The following is a 20,786-nucleotide window of genomic DNA, read 5'->3' on the forward strand; positions in this document are numbered from 1 at the left end:
GACTACCAATAATAATATACTTGTAAATTGTGATTTGTGACTCATGAGTTTTAACTTCAAAGTCACCACAGAGCTAACATACCTGAGGTGATGAGCTAAACATCCTAAAAATACATAGCCAGAAGCTTACAAAATGAAACTACCAAATCATTACTATTCTAGACACTTATCCTTTTCTTGACGTCTTAATTTACAAAAACATATTCTCTTCCAAATAGTATAGATATCCGGTCAAAATGATCGTCATGACAAATGGCTCGCACACAATAAAAGAAAGTTTAGGAAAAAGAGTTATTTATATAATATTTGTACCTACACTGTAAGTGCTTTTATCATAAACACTTTGAATTTTTTATGAAAAACCCTAGTGCTCTCGAAAGTGTTTTCAAATTGCAAGTTTTGTCAAACATCGACATAACAATAAATAAGCTAGGACATTACTCAAAAGTATAAGATGCTTTGCTTCAAAGCACCAAACACCCATGCAAACAAACCAAGAATCCAAGCTTGTTTGCTTAATTAAAAAAAAAAACCCCACACCCACGCACATAACCCATCACATCCTCTCCTCAACCAGTTTGTAATCCAACAAACCACCCCCATACACGAGAAGCACCTCTCCCTCTCTATAGGCCCCTGCCCCATTCCCTCTCCCTCCCTCCCTCCCTCTCTCTCTCTCTCTCTCTTCCAAAACAAAGCTTCACTATCAATGGCGTAAGAAACAACCAAAGCAAAGCTTGCGTGCCAGAAACCATTGAAAAATCGCAACCTCAGGAGATTTAAATAACAAAGATTAAAACCCATATCCAAAAAAACTTTATCTTCTCCTGAAAATTTTGAAATTTTTCACACTGATACAGTAGAAACAGAGGAAAAAACAGAGTCAATCAGTGGGAGAGACAGAGGGAGAGAGAGACCAGAACGGTGTCGTTTTGGGCTCGTGGCACATGCTAATGAGAAGTAGCCAGCATTGTGGGAATTGTCAACCTGGGAAAGCCGGGAGAGCATCTGTTGGAGGGTATTTTCGACTGCATCCATGAAATCACGACGGCTCTGGCTTTCTCTGCTGCTAATAGGATGAGCGATTCAGCTTACAGAGTCGAAACCACGTCGCGCCTCGCCCAATGGAGAATCGACAACTTGTCTTCCTGCACATACCGAAAGTCCGATCCTTTCAAGATTGGCAAGTGGAATTGGTCAGTCATAAATTTCTTCCATCTTTTTTTTCTTCAAGTTTTCATTTTCTTTACCAATTTCCTCGATTTAATTCAAATAATTGATAAGAAGCTTAATCAAGAATTACCCTTTAATCTTTCAATCATATATATGATAATCTGATTGGTAGCTGGGAATTTTGGTTTGTATATTTTCTGGGATTGAATAATTTTTAACCTTTTTTTTCCTACTTTTTTTTTTTTTTTTTTTTGGGGTTTGAAATGAAGGCACTTATCTGTGGAGAAGAACAGAGTGTTGTTTGTTAAATTGTATCCAGAGATATCGAATTTCACGAGAGAGAATCCGCCGATTGCTTCGTTTATTATTCGAGTGGTGTGTTCTGTTGGTGATCGAAAGGCCTTAACTCATCCAGGTAATGGAATAGATATGTTATCCATAATGTGTTGATATTATTGTCACCAAAACGTAGCAGCATGTTATTAGTGTGTAGATACAATATCGATGCATGTCCGTTCTTTACGAGAGAATTTCTGTGAGGATTAACTCGAATGCCGGCTTTTAAGATGTCGTTCCTTTTCGGTTTTTTAATAGACTCTATCTTTGTTACGTATGTTTTAGAAGTTACAAACAAAAAGCTCAAAAGCAATGATGATTTTGTTTGGGCTATTGAGGTTCCCTTAACTGGAAAATTCATCATCGACGTTGAATTCCGTGATTTGAAGACTGCGTCCGGAGAGGTAAGCATCTTTATTGCTGATCTCTTCCAATTTTTTTGTTAATACAACATTGATGAAATTTGCATAGAGCCAACAAAATCACGTTGTTCTTACGGAACTGATCGGTTAGTGTAAGCAAAAGTGTAGGTGCTGGTTTTACCGTTCCTAATTTGACAATGATTTTGCCATTACATGTATAGGGTGGAGAACCTTGCTCCATTTGGGCTGGAGGATCAACGCAAAAACAATCAAATGCAACTGCTCTTGCGTCCCTGAGTCGAATGTTAACAGAAGGCATCCACACGGATATCATGATTAACGTGTCTGATGGAAGCATCGGAGCTCACCGGGCAATTCTTGCTGCTAGATCACCTGTTTTCCGGAGCATGTTTTCGCATGACCTCAAAGAGAAAGAACTGTCTACCATAAACATCTCCGATATGTCAATTGACGCTTGTCAGGCTTTTCTTAATTACATTTATGGAAACATAGGACATGAAGAATTTCTGACCCACAGGCTGGCACTTCTCCATGCTGCTGATAAGTACGACATCTCTGACCTGAAAGACGCCTGCCATGAAAGTCTTTTGGAAGACATTGATACAAAGAATGTGCTAGAAAGGCTCCAAAATGCATCTCTATACCAGTTGCCTCAATTGAAAACCAGCTGCATGCGGTATCTTGTGAAGTTTGGGAAGATATATGACATCCGAGATGATTTCAATGCTTTCTTGCTATGCGCAGACAGGGACTTGATAGCAGAAGTCTTCGGCGAAGTTCTTGGTGCCTGGAAAGGTTTCTGAAGTCTGCAAAAATTAAAGAAGTCATAAGCGTGGCTTCATATCTGTCCTACCTATAAATATGTGGATTGCTAGTAAAATTAGTGTCCAGGATTTGTTGTCATGATGATTCTTTAGTGCAGATTGAATTTTTTTTATGTCTTCATGTACGTATATATTGGCTCTGAACTGATGACATAGGAGTCGTCATCCGTGTTACAGAAACATAAATTCTTGGATTCAACAATGAAATTTGAATGATTTATATCTTGTTCTGTTCCTGTTTTTTTTTTTTCCAGATAACTGGGGCCAAGTGAGTTGATATGTGCATACTGAAATTACTTCACCATGTTTTCCATCTATTCGGGATCAATTGAACAAGAACCTAGAACAAAGATTTCATCCAAATTTTAACAAAATACAATCCAACTTTATGAAATGATATCGACCAATGTCAAACAATATGGTCGAAACTGTATTCAATGGGGGCGAAAGTAAGCATATATAATTTATGGGATCAATATTAGTTTTCACCAAAAAAAAGAGACAAACATTTGTTTGCTGCATAAAATGCAAACATATTCCTACTCTGATATCAGAGAGTTTAGTAAGCAACATCAATGTGAATTCAGAGTCCGACAACTCAATCCAACTCTTCATCAATCCGATTTCTCCTCACCCAGGACTACGGATTAGTAATAATGTCATTAATGTAACGCTAAGGAAAGTAATGAAGACAGAATAGTATAGAAATCCTCCTTTTTACTCAAGTCTTAAAACTCAGCATGAGCAAAGCAACCACAAGGGCAACTGGGCAAGTTTCAAAGCAAAGTTGCTTACCTTGGAGAGAAGCTCTCATTTGGGGTTCTCCCTTCTTCTTTCTAACGTTGATGTAAAGTAAGGGATGCATAAAAATGAGAGCTTGAATTATTGCTCGCAAACCATGACAGAAGAACACCTTCTGGGAGCTGCTTTTTATATGCATTTGCTCATGGAGAGAATATGGAAAGAATATATTAGGACGATCCTTTTGTTCTCTTTTTTATTTTTGGGGTGGGCTACATGATAAAATGGACTTTTTGGGCGCTTGGAGCCTTCAAATATATCTATCTATAAGGCCAGTACAAACTCAATAATGAACTCTTCTAACATCCAGCCCAAATTATTACAAAGAGAAATGGAGAAAGGTGTCAATAGGTCGTGTTCTAGTTTATTTATTTACATATATGCCGTGTTTATGTCAACTCAGTTAATCAACAACATGCATGAAGATATAAAAACAATCATACAACTCAGACTATTCATAAGAAAAATGAGAAAACTATCAATTAGTAATACTAATATCAGTGTTTTTTGTCAAATAATACTAATATCAGTTAAACAATATTGTATACATCAAATGTTATATTTTATAATGTGTCGTGTTTGAATTTGTCATCATTTGTATCATGATTTTAAAGTTTTATTGTTGCCTTTGTTTCTTTTCCTTTCTGTTTACCATTTTGGTGAATGAAGGGTCTCATCCTACAAAATAGGATGTGAAATAATATGATCATTTTACTAGTTGGAAAACGATAAGTTCCCACCCTAATAAAATAGACTTCTCAATAGGAACAAAAAAAGAAATAGATTCCTTAGCAGCAGACAAACGTCAATGTGTTAGGTTCTCCTTTGAGGGGAGGCTTGGAGTTATGGCCACATGTTAAAGCAAGAAGGTTACTGAAGGCTAGAAAAGCTTGAAAGCATTGTTTTCTACGTTCTGCCAAGTTTTAGCGTCCCGCAACCCATAAGCTATGCAGCATTTGGAACATGTAATAGGCAAACCTTTTTTATATTCAAAATAAATAAAAAACATTAGTATGAGAACGAGTCACTTAATACTATGGTCTAGTAGTATTTTTTCTTTATTTATAAGTAAGAAATCTTAGGTTTGGATTTTACGACTTGCGAATTAGATACTGATTTGTTCTTCCCATCTCTTAGTGTAAATATATTATTGTATTAAAAAAAAAGGAATTTTAACGAAAAGCTCCCGGTACTGTTCACTTTAACGAAAAACCACATTTTTACACTAAAAAGTCAATCCTAGTACTATTCACTTTACCATTTATTTTGTCCTTATTATTAAAACTCAAAGTTTTCAAGCATCTTTCATTAGCTTTCCTTAGAAAATATATATATGAAAAGATGAAAACTGTAAAAGTTCTTATCGTTAAAACTCAAAATTTTCAAGTATTTTTCATTAGCTTTTCTTAAAAAAATATATATGAAAAGATGAAAACTGTAAAAGGGTTAAAGATATATATTAGTATAGGGTCGAACATGGGAGATCATTTTGGTCTGAAAAATGGTGAAAGGGTTTAGATGTTCGTTGGTTAAAATAACATACAGGTCATTCAAGTGGGTCAGTGCAAGACATTTCGCTAAACAGTCTTTCTCTGTATATGATCTCTTTTATTTTTTAAAGACATGATATATTGAGAAAATCTCACGTTTACTTAAATTTTTTTATCACAGATATTCAATTGAACTATGCATCAAATCATCACACAACTTGCTCAATTTTCTTCAACATTGATCCCATTTATTGACACAATTGTTTGTTTACGGTATAGACTTTAGATTTCTAGTCTCATATTAATTAATCAATTTAATCTTGTAGATTTTATATCCACTAATAATAGTGGCTCTAAATTACCTTTCTATGAATTTATACCCTTTAAAAAACAACTGTGTCAATAAATAAGTCTAAGTTGAAGAAAATAGAGGAAAAGCTAAGTTTTCTCAAGACACCTTTAACAAAATTGGGAGTAATTTAGCTCAACCTAACACCCATAAAACGTGTACATAAAACTAAATCAAAAGGCTAGTCTAATTGTTCTCTTGCTAGATCGTCTTGTTAGATTAAATTAAAAGGAACCTCCCGACTTTTCGGCGAATTTATTTTAATTGAATGTTAAGGTTGATCTGTGTGAGGGCTATTTCCTTATGCTTGTATGGTGTAATCTAAACTTTTTTTTAAAAGAAAAACTAACGAAAAGTCTAAAAAAAATTTCCTTTTAATGAAAAGCCCTTTTTAAATGTATAGTGAATAGTATCAAAAAAATGTATAAATGTGATTTTTCGTTAAAAGTGAACAGTACTGAAAATGTTTTGTTAAAACTTTCTTTTTTAAAATGAAATTTTATCATTGCTTTTCAAAAAAAAAAAAAAAAAGAGCTAGTCTAAATTCTAAATTTCTAATGTTCAAGAGGATCCTTGAGAGCCTCATGATGTGTCATGCAGCAATCATAAACTCTCATTTGTCTAAAACTGGACTACTTTATCCTTATATCAGAATGATGAAGACGTTTTTATCTATTTTGGCAAACCTAGTTGAAGGTTTGCATTCCCCAAAGCAGAAGTTGTGTTTTTTTTTTAGTACATCAATTTTTTTACATTCTTACGTTAAAAGGAGGGGGAGTTCGTATTGAACTAAACATGGTAAATACCAATATTAAACTAAACATGGTAAATACCAAAAATATATATATGACAATATTTGGGAATTTCTAATATATTCATTAATCTCCAAAGTGGAGTATATATAGGAGTTATAATTGGTATTACATATATACTTCACCAATGTGTGACAATAAACTACTATTTACACTCTAACTAATATATAACTCGTAACACTCCCCCTCAAGTTGGTGCAAAGATGTCACGCATGCCCAACTTGTAAAGCTAGTTGGAAAACACACTATTAGACACAGCCTTAGTAAGAGCATCAGCAAGTTGATCTTCAGATCTCACAAACAGAAACATAATAATTTCAGCATCCAATTTTTCCTTAATGAAATGTCGATCAATCTCTACATGTTTTGTTCGATCATGTTGCACTAGATTATGAGCAATCTCAATAGCAGCCTTGTTATCACAATGAAGTTTCATAGCACCTTTGGGTTTAAACTCAAGATCTCTCAACAATTTTTTCAACCACAACAACTCACATACACCATGCGACATACCATGAAACTCAGCTTCTGCACTTGACCTAGCCACCACGTTTTGTTTCTTGCTTCTCCAAGTAACTAAATTACCACCCATAAACGTAAAGTATCCAGATGTAGATCGCCGATCAGTGATAGAACCTGCCCAATCTGCATCTGTATACCCTTCGACATTCAAATGACCATTCTTGGAGAAAAACAGGCATCTGCCAAGAGCCATCTTCAAGTACCTCAAAATACGGGTTACTGCATCCATATGAGCTTCACTATGTGAGTGCATAAACTGACTTACCACACTAACTGCATAAGCAATGTCAGGACGAGTGTGAGACAAATAAATTAATCTCCCCACAAGCCTCTGATACCGTTCCTTATGAGTAGGAACTTGATCTGGAAATAAACCCAGACGATGATTCTGCTCAATCAGAGTATCAACAGGTTTGCAATCTAACATACATGTTTCAGCTAACAAATCAAGAACATATTTCCGTTGAGACAGAAAAATACCATGCTTGGATCGTGTAACCTCGATTCCAAGAAAATACTTCCATTCACCCAATTCTTTCATCTCAAACTCAGTAGCTAGGTACTTTTGAAGACGTTGTATCTCCTCTGATCATCACCAGTCACTATCATGTTATCAACATAAATAATCAATGAAGTTAGCTTACCATTTTGTCGCTTTAGAAACAAAGTATGATCTGAATGACTCTGGATATACCCAAACTTCTTCATTGAACTTGTAAACCTCCCAAACCACGCTCTAGGAGATTGTTTCAAACCATACAAGGCCTTTTGTAACCTGTATACAACACCTTTTCTAGGAGATGTTCCAATACCAGGTGGGAGATCCATATACACTTCCTCCTTAAGATCACCATGAAGGAAATCATTCTTAACATCAAACTGCAACAGAGGCCAATCCTGGCTTGCTGCTAAGGACAGAAGAACACGCACAATATTAAGTTTGGCAACAGGAGCAAATGTTTCCTGATAGTCCACCCCATAGGTTTGAGTATAACCCTTAGCAACTAATCTAGCTTTATACCGGTCAATAGAACCATCTGCTTTGTGCTTAATAGTAAACACTCATCTACATCCAACGACTTTTTTTCCGTTTGGTAAAGGAACCAAATCCTAGGTAGAATTCTTTTCCAAAGCTTCCATCTCAACTTGCATGACATTTACCCACTTAGGGTCAGACAAAGCATCTTACAATTTTGTTGGAATTGATACATTAGATAGCTGAAATATGTAAGATGCATATGGTTTGGATAAACGATGAGTAGACACATAATTGTTGATAGGATATTTGGCTTTGGCATGCATATCAGGCTCATATTGTACTTTAGGTTTTCCACGATTAGCTCGTGGAGGCAACTGATAAGTAGAAGAATCGTCATAATTTACCTCATGTATGCCATCATCTTGTACCAAACTGTTAGAAGAATCATCACTGGACGAACCATCATTAGGCAACTGGTTAGACATATCAGCAGCAGGCAACCGATCATTAAAAGGTAATTCGTCAAACATACTAACAGGTAACTCGCTAGGCACATCTGATCTATCGTCAGTAGAAATAGTTCTGGGAATAACAGGTGACCGATCACTATCTGTAGTCGACTGATCAGTATCACGCAACATAATAGGTTTTGTTCCCAACTCTGCCTGTAACACATCATCCATACCATATCTTCAAATCTGTACTTCACTCCCCCTCTCCCCCTGAAGTGGAGAGTCGGAAGAGGGCTTCACAAAATACGAAACTTCCTCATGAAAGGTGACATCCATGGTAATATAAGTTTTTTGAGTCGGAAGATGATAACACTTATAGCCTTTTTGATTGTTAACATACCCAATAAAGATACACCGGAGAGCACATGCATCAAGTTTACTCCGCTGATTAGAGTAGACATGCACATACGCAATACACCCAAATACTTTCGGAGGAAGCTTTGATACAGAAACAAGAGAAACATGTTTTTGTAGCACATCGAACGATGTCTGAAAATCAAGAACCCTACTTGGAACACGATTGATCAAATACACAGCAGCCAAAACAGCATGACCCTACAAATGATTAGGAACACATTTATCAAACATCAAGGAGCGAGCAACTTCCATTATTTGAAGATTCTTCCGTTCGGACACACCACTTTGTTAGGGTGTAAATGGAGTAGTCGTCTGGTGAATAATATCATGATCACGAAAAAAACATGTCAAAGTGTGATTTACATATTCTCCCCCGTTATCAGACCTGAAGACCTTAACTTTGGTCTGAAACTAAGTAGACACCATTGTACAAAATTCTTGAAGAAGTAACGGAACATCACTCTTATTCTTCATCAAGAACACCCAAGTTAACCGAGTACAATCATCAATAAAAGTAGCATACCAACGGAGTCCATTAGAAGTAACTTTCGCCGGACCCCACACATCAGAATGTATCAAATCAAATGGCAAAGTAGCTTTAGAATCACTTACAGGAAATGAAGCACGATGACTCTTAGCCATGACACATGTTTCACACTTGAACTCTGAATCACTACAAGTGCGAAACAAAGAAGGAAATAGATGTTTCATATAACTGAATGATGGATGTCCCAATCGTCGATGCCACAACCAAATTTGATGTTTGTCATCCACTTTAGCACTTAAAACTTGGTGATTATTTGAACCAGAAACAACAGTATCCTCCATAGTCAAGATGTACAAACCCCCTATTCTTTTACCATGACCAATTATCTTCTGAGTTTGAATATCTTGAAAATAAGAATACGTATGGTAGAAATGAGCAGAACAATATAAGGTATCAAGAAGTTTTCCTACCGACAAAAGATTGCACTTAAGATCAGGAACAAGTAAAGCACGGACCAATGATAAGGTTGGAGTCAGAGAGATAGTGCATTCACCCTTCACAGGGGAATGTGCTCTATTTGTACTAGTAACATACGGATCACAAACATAGTCACATAACTCATCAAACACTCTAGGGTCACTAGTCACATGATCAGTGGCCCCAGTATCAATTATCCATTTATTTGTTCCACCAAGATGCATAACAACACTATAATTATATTGAGTCATTGAACAAAATCACGAACAATAAATGCACAAAAGATATGCAGCGGAATGAAAATAATTTACCAGAACATTGTAGCAGCTGTTCACGGCACTGTAGCAGAGCACTATTCATGACACTGTAGCAATCACTGTTTACGGCACTGTAGAGGATCACTGTTCACAAAGCAGACCATTGTTCACGCATTGTACTATTGCGCGATACTATTCACTTTTTTTTTTTTTTTTTTTTTTGAAGGAAATCACGAAAAATGTGGGTACAAAATTAAAGCACACAGGTCACTAAGAGCAAACTGCTCTGATGCCATATTGAACTAAACATGGTAAATACCAATATTAAACTAAACATGGTAAATACCAAAAATATATATATGACAATATTTGAGAATTTCTAATATATTCATTAATCTCCAAAGTGGAGTATATATAGGAGTTACAATTGGTATTACATATGTACTTCACCAATGTGGGACAACAAACTACTATTTACACTCTAACTAATATATAACTCGCAACAGTTCGGCTAAGCCATACAATGGACAACCTAATTTGATTTCCTCAAATGACAGGGAAAAAAACCCAAAAAAGTAGATTAATTGATGCTAATTACTGATTTCTTGTACTAATTTCTTGTCAAATTCAATCACTATCTCAAACTTCATGTATAATCCAGCAAAATAGTGTTTGACTAATGGAGAACATAGTTATTTGCAAAATAGTCAATTGTCCTTTTTTGAGACCACTGATTTTTCCACCAAAATTTTCGAAATCTTATCCAACCATACATCCAGATAAAATAAATAAATAAAACTGTTTGCAATGTTTTTTTTTAATTATATCTCCCCAAAATTACTCAAATTCCCTTAAAAGGCAACTTTCAAATTGGAGGAAATCCCACCACTTACCGTTATTAATGCAGAAGGAGGAAGCAATTTTTGCTTCCGAAAACAGGCAAAAACGGAGTTTTAAAAACAGGAGAAGGAAGAGCCTCTTTCTACACACACTTCTTCTCTTTACAAAATATTGGCAGATGGGAAATTCAATTCTCCCTTCTTTTCTTCTCTCAGTTCTTCTCATCTCTTTGTTTCATATTCCAGCGCATGCTGCCAAAAGTGTATGCATGCATTGCATTCTTTCATTTCGTCGAATTAAATTTTTGAAGTTTCGGTCTGGTCAAATTTCACTAATGGCCTTGAAATGATTTCTTTGTTTCAGTCTTACATTGTGTACTTAGGAGCAGGTCCTCATGTTCTGGACCCTTTGTCCGCCGATCTCGATAGCGTGACAAATTCTCATTACAATCTTCTTGGAACAGTTTTGGGAAGGTATATGCATTCTGTGTAGGGTTTGAATTTTCTCCCCGTGCTAATATCGTTGGATTTTTTTTTTTCATTTGTTCCAATTTGTTCAACAGCAATGAAAGGGCACAGGAATCAATATTTTACTCATATACGAGAAATATCAATGGCTTTGCTGCAATTTTGGATGATGAAGAGGCTGCTCAGATTGCAAGTAATATTTCTATTTGCAGCTTCCTTTTCTTTCCTACGTTACTTTTTTTTTCACAATGCATTTTCTGTGAACTGCAGAGGATCCAAATGTTGTGTCTGTTTTTCCAAACAGAGGAAGAAAACTACAGACAACTCGTTCATGGGATTTTCTTCGATTGGAAGAAAACGGCGAAATCCGGGCCGGCTCTATTTGGAAGAAGGCACGATTAGGTGCAAATACAATTATCGGAAACCTTGATACTGGTAATCTTAATTATTTTGTTGCTTTACAATTTAGGTTAAGTGTAAAATCGACCACATTCTTTGCTTTCCTTGATATATTTCTGCACCAATAAATGTTGCATGAGTATTTGACCTAACCACATTAGTTCAACGTTTTTCATATTATATAAAAGTTCAGGGAAGTGATGTATGATAGTTTAGGTTCAAATGTTATAATTTTTTTAAACCCTACCAACCCAAATGATTTTTGACCTAACCATAATGATTTTGACCAAACCACTTTCATATTTTACAGCATTTTGCAAGTTGATGTCAAATTCTCTTAATTATAAACAAACCAAATGTATTCCTTTTTTGTTTTACTTCACTACAAAAAGAGAATTTATTTCTTAGAAATTAACTGCAGTAAGAAATGCAGACCAGTCGAGATTGTGCTTCTAATTTCTTCCTCATTGGAATTTTCTCGGAAATATGAACAAATTAATTTGGCTGTAGAATTTTAATTAAAATAGAATTGGAAGGATATTCTAAACAGACAAGAAATTGATACAAAATTTATAATTTATATATGATTTATTGTCTATTTAAGGTCTTTTAGTTCTATTCCTGAATAAAAATTTTATAACTAGTTTTATTTGTGAATATTTCTTTTCTTTGGCATATTTTCTCCATGCGTTCTAGTAATTTTCCATTATGTATAGCATATTATTTTGTGGCCAACACTAGTCATTTGTCAAACATGCTTTCTGACATTTTCTTGTTGGGTGCTATGTTTTCTTTATTGGTTTTGTGATAGGTGTTTGGCCGGAATCAAAGAGCTTTAGCGATGAAGGGATGGGACCAATCCCATCTAAATGGCGTGGAATCTGTCAGCTGGACACCAAAGATGGTTCTCGTTGCAATAGGTCCATTCTCTTCTCCACTTCTTGCTCTTTTTTCTCAGATACTTCATCTTTTAAAGTAGATTACATCGTTTTAAGGGTTCATTAGTCCCAATTTGTATATTCAGTTAATTTAGAATCTTGATATGTAAGGTGAAAATACCAAAAGGTGTAATCGAATCTTCATTCACGCACGTAGTTATCCTTAGCGTTATCCATTAAATACTTGCCCATTTAATGTGTGTGTGCTAACGACCTGCCTTGATATTTCACTTATTAGGCACTTGTTTAAACTATGTGCAATTGAACGCCTGTTCTTAGCACTTCACTTATTAAACGCTTGCCTGACTAATGTAGGATAGGTGCTCACCAATATGTTGGTTTCTACCACTTAGGACCAGCTTTCATTCATGTGGAAAGTGATTGGGTAATTGACTTTTGAAAGTGAAATAGCATACGTTGGGAATCGTCGGGCTACATCTATCTAAAACGCGAACTTGAATATAAAGTTTGAAAACAAAGGTGGGTCCTTGGTACAAAGTTCCCCAAAGTTGTGTCTCCCACCTCTTTTTCCAGTATTGTATATATTTTAGCAATTTATCACATATCATGTTGGGGAAAATCTTTTCATTCTACTCGGAACATAGAATTCATTATTTTTACTAATTAATAAAATTCTTTTTGTCAACCAAAAGATGATGGAAAAGGCAAATTAGTCTTCTATCACATTAAAAAAATGATGGGCAATAATGTAATTTCCCATATCTAAATTTTACTTTTTTTTATTGAAATCTCACCAACATGTGATGTCAAAATACCTCAAATATTAAAAAAATAATAATAAATAAATAAAACCAAAAATAAAAACCTCTCACTCTCCCCAGGTCCTCTCTTCCTCTCCCTCTCTCCTTCTCATTTTCTAAAAAAATGTGTTCATACACACGAAGTGTGTAGGCAAATGCTAGTATGTTATTAAAAAGGTTAAGAAAGTTTTATTTTTGAAATGTTATTCCACTTGTATAATAACGTGTAGTGTATCATCCCATAGTTTGGGGACACTACAAAATCTCTCCAGGTTGGACGGCAAGAATATTTTGGAATTGTGATGGCAAAAATATGCTTTAGGAGTCATCAAAAGGAAATGTGTAGATGACAAGAAAAGCAATTTCCTCACTTATTTAGAGGCTTTTGTTTGGCCAACTGGAACCAATAAATCTGGAAAATAAGTCAACTGGATCATTGTTTATTTTGTACATTTGCATCACATGCAGACGTAATACCAACTATGCTAGCAATGTTTGTATCATACAAAATCGTTTGGGTTTGAACTAATCTAATCCAATTAAACAATTATTTTCTATTTACTATCATATTTAGATTTGTTGCTGTGTTTTGTTCATTTGCTTAATGCACATCACATCGTTATTTAATTTCGTTAATGCTGTTGTTTAACTAGGCGATAATGGCTAATTAATTTGGATTAACACCTATGTAGGAAGCTGATCGGAGCAAGGTACTTCAGCAAAGGATACGCCGTGTATGCTTCCACGGTTAACTCCTCTGCAGCCAAGTCCATCCAGCCCAACGCTCGTGACCATGCCGGTCATGGCTCACACACCCTTTCAACGGCAGGTGGTAATTTTGTTCCTAGAGCAAGTGTTTTCGGTAATGGCAATGGCACTGCAAAGGGTGGATCCCCAAAAGCTCGCGTGGCTGCGTATAAAGTATGCTGGCCTCCAATCGATGGCAACGAGTGCTTCGATGCAGACATCTTGGCCGCATTTGAAGCTGCAATTAATGATGGTGTTGATGTGCTCTCAGTGTCTCTTGGTGGTGAAGCTGCGGAGTTTTTAAGTGATGGGATTGCAATAGGGTCCTTCCATGCTGTTAAGAAGGGGATTACCGTGGTGAGCTCAGCTGGGAATTCAGGTCCTACTCCTGGGTCAGTGTCGAATGTGTCACCGTGGATGCTCACAGTTGGAGCTAGCACGATTGATCGCGAGTTCTCCAGTTATGTTACTCTTGGCAACAAGAAGCATCTCAAGGTATATAAATCTAACACCCTAATCGCTAGTCGTGCGTTTATTGTAACGAGTAATGCTATAGGGGTCACCTTAATCTATGACATGATATGGTAGTCGGTGTGCAAATACACAGTTTTGTGTAAACAATTAACCCTAATCGCTGTTAGTCTGTTCATCATCACGAATAATGCTAGAGAAATCACATTGATTTACAACGCGAACAGTTTAACATCCTTACCGTATTCTTGTTAGGCATTGTACTTCAAATGAAATCCTTTACAAGTATGAAAATTCTTCTCGTTGTACTGATAGTATTCCAACGTTTGTTACTAGGGAGCAAGTCTTTCCTCTACAGCTTTGCCAGCTAAAAAGTTCTACCCATTGATAAGTGCATGCGATGCTAAAGCTGCTAATGCGTCTGGTTCTGAAGCGTGAGTAACATCAATTTTCAATGATATGCCGTGCATAATGTACATTAACTGTATCTTCTCGAACTTCTTCAGCCATCTCTGCAAACCTGGAACCCTCGATAAAAAGAAGGCAAAGGGGAAAATTTTGGTTTGCGTTCGAGGGCAAAATCCAAGAGCCAACAAGGGTCAACAAGCTATTCTTGCAGGCGCTGTTGGAATGATTTTGGTTAATGATAAGCTAAGCGGGAATGAAATCATAGCTGATCCTCACTTGCTTCCAGCTTCACATGTTAATTATTCTGACGGAAAATCTGTCTTTGCCTACATCAAGTCGACCAAGTACATATCCTGATCTTTCATTTCATGTTTTCTTTACCTGAAAATTTCATGATTAATCTTCTAGCCTCTCATTCAATGAAAATCCATCAGGAATCCTATGGCTTACATTAATCGTGTAAAGACAGAACAAGGAACAAAACCAGCTCCATTTATGGCTTCATTCTCTTCAAGGGGACCCAACGCCATTGAGCAGTCAATCCTTAAGGTATTCCTTTGAAATTATTATGTATAAGGCTTCTTCAAATTAGTCTGTCTAACTTATACTTGTTTGCACATCAGCCTGATATCACAGCGCCAGGAGTGAGTATAATTGCTGCTTATACTCAAGCAACCGGGCCAACTGGTCAGAAGTTCGATAACCGGCGTGTATCTTTCAATACACAATCCGGAACTTCCATGTCGTGCCCTCATGTATCTGGAATTGTCGGTCTTTTGAAAACCCTTCACCCGACATGGAGCCCTGCAGCTATTAAATCTGCAATCATGACCACCGGTACAAGTTTCCCCTTCTGATTTAAGGCACCATAATTTTGTCACACTTGTGTTCGAATGGTTAAGTTTATTCGTTGGTTCCTTCTACAGCAAGTAAACGAGATAACAGCAAGGGCACAATGCTGGACTCATCCAAGGCCAGAGCAACACCGTTTGCTTATGGTGCAGGACATGTTCAACCAAACCGTGCGATGGACCCTGGACTTGTTTATGACCTAACTACTGATGATTACTTAAACTTCTTATGCGCTCGTGGCTACAATGCAACGCTGCTCAAAGTGTTTTCTAAAGAGCCACACAAATGTTCCAAGGCATATAGTCTTTTTGATTTTAACTATCCTTCTATAACAGTTCCCAATCTCCGTGACACGCCAGTGACTGTGACTAGAAGGGTTAAGAACGTCGGCTCTCCAGGCACATATGTAGTTCGTATTAAGGAACCGGTGGGAGTTTCTGTTACAGTTAAGCCTAGTACCTTGCAATTCAAGAACAGTGGCGAAGAGAAGAAGTTCAAGGTTGTTCTGAAGCCTAAGGTTCAAGGGCCTGAAGACTACGTATTTGGAGAGTTAAATTGGACGGATGGGAAGCACAATGTCAGGAGTCCTATTGTTGTCATGCACTATCAGAGATGATAAAAAAGTTCAATTCATGTTCATCATTGTTTAGAGCCTTCAAGATATCTGAATTTTAGGTTAGGAAGATGTATTTAAACGTCTTTTCTGTCATTCGGAAAAGATTTACTTATCGAAAACATCAGTGCAAAATAAGGGGAATAAAGAAGTTGAAGTATTCAGTTGGTTATCACGGTACACATGTTATATAAATTTTATAGTTATGTTAACTTCTGCAATTCTTGAAGAAGAGAAGAAGAACCCGCAGGGATTGCAAGTACTTAGCTAATTACGCTTACCCCGCGTTTCGATGAGGAAATTTAAGGGTCATAATTTTTATTCCAAAGTCATATCTTTATTTATTTTTTCATCTGTACAAAATTATAAGTATGAAGTTACACCACCAACACTCCAAACAACCAAATTAGATACTCATGCACCACGAACAAACGCCAACCCCCTGTTAAACTTAAGCAACCGCACACCGTGAACCAAAATAGATAGGAACTTCATACTCTGAGATGCACCACGAAAATGTGGAATAGCATCGTATTCAAGTGCCAGAACCTGATAGTTTCATTTGAACATAATTTTCGGTGTCTTTAAAAATAGAAATACCCTGATTAATTAATATAACAAGTAGAGATGTCAAAACAGATTAGAAACACGGAATCATCAGTAAGTAGGAAAAGAATTAAATAGTAGGGAGGACAGGAAAGAGTAGATACAAAAACAACAGAAAGTTGACCAGCTTGGAGACCAGTGATGAGATGGGGAAGTAGCAGATTTCGTGGGATGCTGCCATGAAAATAGAGTTTGGAATCGATTCATCTCTCAGCGAATACAGCACGATCAAGTACATACAGATTGTCCATCTCAGCAATGCAATTAAAAAAAATGCAGCACATAAGAACAAAATTTCACTTGCAAATTGTAATTTGGATTCCTTGAGAAGGCAAATTTCAATAGAAAATCATCCATAAATGCTGCTAGTATACGAAAGAACGTCATATATCGCTCTAACAAGCCTCTAGAGACCAGTGCCATTGTCTCTAAACTTTAATCTCTAGCAGCCTCCCACACTCTTACTGCAAATGCAAGTTCACATGCCAAGTTTAATAACTAAAGGAAAGCAGAAACAGTAGGAACACAAATCGGCTTGATTCAAACAAGGTATCACTAAATCCCTATAAAACATGACAAGCAAAGAGACAGGCACATGTTATGAACATTTGCTCAAATATTTCAGACTGTATATACCAACCTGTGCTGATCATTAGACTTCTAGTAATATTCAATTCGTGATGCTTGTCATGTCGTGGCCAACAACGATGTTCTAGCGTGCCATGATGCAAGGGCTACCGTGTCAAGATAAGCCATGACAAGCCATGCCTAGCATGCAATATGCATGCCATGACATGTCATCACATGCCCACAACAATATTTTGGCATGCCACGATGCGAGGGTTAGTGTGTCAAGACAAGTAATGACATGCATTTTTATTTACAGGTGTTCTTACCGGTAAGTGTTAGGGAATGCCTTAGGTTAGTGCCAGGTGTCATTAGTAGAGTAGAGAATATGGAGTTAGTTATAAGGTGGTTGTATTTATATATAAGTAAGGGATGTAAACAGATTGATATAGATGTGGAAAATACATAATATTCTTTTACTCTCTCTCTACTTCCTCTCTCTACATTTTCTCTCTGTACATTCATTCATTACTGTTGACATGGTATCTTCGTCGGCAAAGGGTAACACCGTCGTCGGTTCCTGATCCCTGTGCTTCCGCTCATCTTGTTAGTGCTTTGTTCTTGGTAATAGTTGCTCTCGTTCCGTCGAGGATCTCAATCGGTGGCTGAAACCCTAGAAAATTTGGGGCTTTTTCGTCTGTCAGTTGGTGATTGTTCTTCTTGAAATTCCTTCGTTAATTGTTGCTGTCGTGTGTTTCTTGAAGGCATTGTGGTGTAGTTTTATCGTCATTTTGTCTCGCTCATTTGCGATTGTTGCTGAAGTTGAATTGTCGAGATTTTCTTGATATTATCTCGATTTGAGATTATTGCGTTGCTTGATCTGGTTTCTTGATGTGCCTATTGCTTGCATATGTATTGTTGTTCGTCTGTGGAGAATCCTGTTGAAAAGTTGTGTGTTTTGGTTGTTTTCTGAGTCTTGAAGATACGTTGATCTTTTACAGTTCTCATCATGGTTACAGTTGCTCAATTAGCACTTACTCAATCACCAATTTCTTCGTTGATTCCTAGTATTGGTAACAATGTCACTGTCAAATTGGATGATTCCAATTATGTTACCTGGAATTTTCAAATGGGACTTTTATTAGAGGGAAATGGAATTCTTGGTTTTGTGGATGGATCCATTCCTTGCCCAGATAAATATCATGATTCTGATTCTGAGGACGAAACTGTTACTAATCCACACCATATTACTGATGATTACAAAGTATGGAAGATTCATGATAAAGCTCTCATGACTCTCATCACTGCTACATTGTCCACTGCTGCTCTGTCCTGTGTTATTGGTTGTCAAAGTTCACAGGAAATGTGGAATAATCTGAGGGAAAGGTTTTCTAACCTGACTAGAACCAGTATTGTTCAAATGAAGATTGATCTGCAGAACATAAAGAAAGGGTCAGAGTCTATTGATTTGTATCTGCAGCGAATCAAGGACTGTAGGGATCAACTTGCTGCTGTTGGAGTGCTTATTTCCGATGAGGATATTGTAATTGTTGCTCTTAAAGGTCTTCCCCATGAGTTTAATACTATCAAGGCAGTTATAAGGGGCAGAGAGAATCTTGTGTCTTTAAAAGAATTGCGATCCCAATTGAAAGCTGAAGAGGCTACTTTGGACGAAGTTATTAAACAGGCTCCTATAATGTCTGCTATGTATGCTTCTAATTCAGTCTATGATGCTGGGGGATCATTTGGTGGTGCAGCACATAGTGCATCTCAGCATTCTTTCAATGGTTCACATTTTCCGATCTCTTCAACCCCAGTGCTTCAACAAATGCCATTTCCTAATCAAATGTTTCAGATGAATAGTCATCTTGCTTTTGTATCTCAGGGTGGTTCAGGGACTTATAACAATTTCAGGGGGAATAACTTCAAACCAAATGGGAAAGGCAAGAAATTTTATAATAATTTTCAGCAACATCAACAAACTGGTGCTTCATTTCCACAGCAGTATTCATCAAATAATTTTCAGGGCTCTTCTTTTCAGTCTCTCCATTCTCCTATGCCTACTGAGCAAGTGTATCAACCTTTGCAGATTTGTCAAATATGTAATAGGAAAGGTCATAGTGCTCTTCATTGTTTTCAAAAAGGGTGTCAAATTTGCAATCGGAAAGGGCATACTGTTGTAACTTGTTTTGATTGAAATAGTGGTTCTTCTTCAATGGTGCCTCCCCAGTTTTATTCATCATCACAAGGGTTCTCTCCACAGCAATTTCAACGCTCTCAATAGGCTACTTTTCCTGCACAATTTCCACCTGCCCATATGGTTTATCCACCTCAGTTTCATCCTGCAATGATAAGCTCTCAAAATCATTCTCCGGTTACTATGACTGCGAGGTCTACTTCTTCTCCCTCTGCACCACAGCAAGAGTATTGGTTACTTGACTCAGGGGCCACACATCATATGACTTCTGATTTGTCTAACATTCAAATGGCTGCTCCTTACTCATCATCTGATATTGTCACTGGTGCTAATGGAGAAGGTTTACATATTGCTCATATTGGACATTCTAATCTTCCATTACAGTCTCATAATCTTTGTTTAAAATTTGTCTTACATGTACCTCAATTATCACAACATTTATTGTCCATGCATCAACTGTGCAAGGATAATAATTGTAGGTGTATTGTTGATGAGTCTTCTGTGTGCATACAGGACAAGGTCACTCAGGAAGTTCTGTATCGAGGATTGAGTAACAATGCTGTCTATCCTTTACCAGTAATGAAGTCTTCTCATGTTTCTCCTGCAGCATATATTAGACAAAGAATAAATTCTGCAATCTGGCATTGCAGATTGGGTCATCCTGCTAATTCAGTAGTCCAGGCAGCTCTTTCTAAGGCAGATATTCCTTTTACGTGTCTCAATTCTTCCCATACTTGTAAAGCTTGTTTACAAGGCAAATTTGCCAATCTACCTTTTCCTTCTTTGGCTTCCAAGTTTGTAATTCCTTTTGAAGTCATTCACACTGATGTTTGGGGTCCGTCACCTAGTTTGTCTATTGAAGGATATCGGTATTATGTGTCCTTTATTGATGAATGTACAAGGTACACATGGATATGTCCTATCATGAATAAAGCTACTGTTTTTGGTCTGTTTGTCCAATTTCAAGCTTTTGTGCAAAATTTCTTTAATGTTCATATCAGAATATTGCAAAGTGATGGTGGTGGAGAGTATATTGGGATTAATTTTTAGAATTTTCTTAAGGACAAGGGTATTTTGCATCATAAGTCTTGCCCTTACACTCCTCAACAAAATGGGCTAGTAGAGAGAAAAAATCGGCATATTACCGAGACAGCTATCACT

At 36.8% G+C, this 20,786-nt stretch overlaps 2 protein-coding genes and 1 long non-coding RNA gene across 3 annotated transcripts; 2 read left to right on the top strand and 1 right to left on the bottom strand.

Annotated features, from left to right (window-relative positions):
- The first annotated feature begins 340 nt into the window (after positions 1-340).
- On the top strand, positions 341-2,938 carry LOC103447210 (BTB/POZ domain-containing protein At1g55760-like). The gene is made up of 4 exons (XM_008386392.4): positions 341-1,196; positions 1,443-1,588; positions 1,795-1,913; positions 2,093-2,938. The coding sequence occupies exons 1-4, from the start codon at positions 1,078-1,080 to the stop codon at positions 2,693-2,695; spliced, it is 987 nt and encodes a 328-aa protein (XP_008384614.2). The 5' UTR covers positions 341-1,077; the 3' UTR covers positions 2,696-2,938.
- Positions 1,909-3,652, bottom strand: LOC139189304 (uncharacterized). The gene is made up of 2 exons (XR_011573077.1): positions 3,512-3,652; positions 1,909-2,698 (listed from the first exon to the last, which is right to left on the bottom strand). It is a non-coding gene; the product is annotated as an uncharacterized lncRNA (long non-coding RNA).
- Positions 3,653-10,636: 6,984 nt separating this feature from the next.
- LOC103447209 (subtilisin-like protease SBT5.4) lies at positions 10,637-16,427 on the top strand. Its single transcript, XM_008386391.4, has 11 exons — positions 10,637-10,861; positions 10,963-11,072; positions 11,162-11,259; positions 11,337-11,501; positions 12,277-12,385; positions 13,857-14,406; positions 14,719-14,816; positions 14,889-15,134; positions 15,225-15,339; positions 15,414-15,627; positions 15,717-16,427. The coding sequence occupies exons 1-11, from the start codon at positions 10,661-10,663 to the stop codon at positions 16,256-16,258; spliced, it is 2,448 nt and encodes an 815-aa protein (XP_008384613.2). The 5' UTR covers positions 10,637-10,660; the 3' UTR covers positions 16,259-16,427.
- Positions 16,428-20,786: the final 4,359 nt, after the last annotated feature.

Source organism: Malus domestica, chromosome 11 (assembly GCF_042453785.1).
Source record: "Malus domestica chromosome 11, GDT2T_hap1".
NCBI lineage: Eukaryota > Viridiplantae > Streptophyta > Magnoliopsida > Rosales > Rosaceae > Malus > Malus domestica.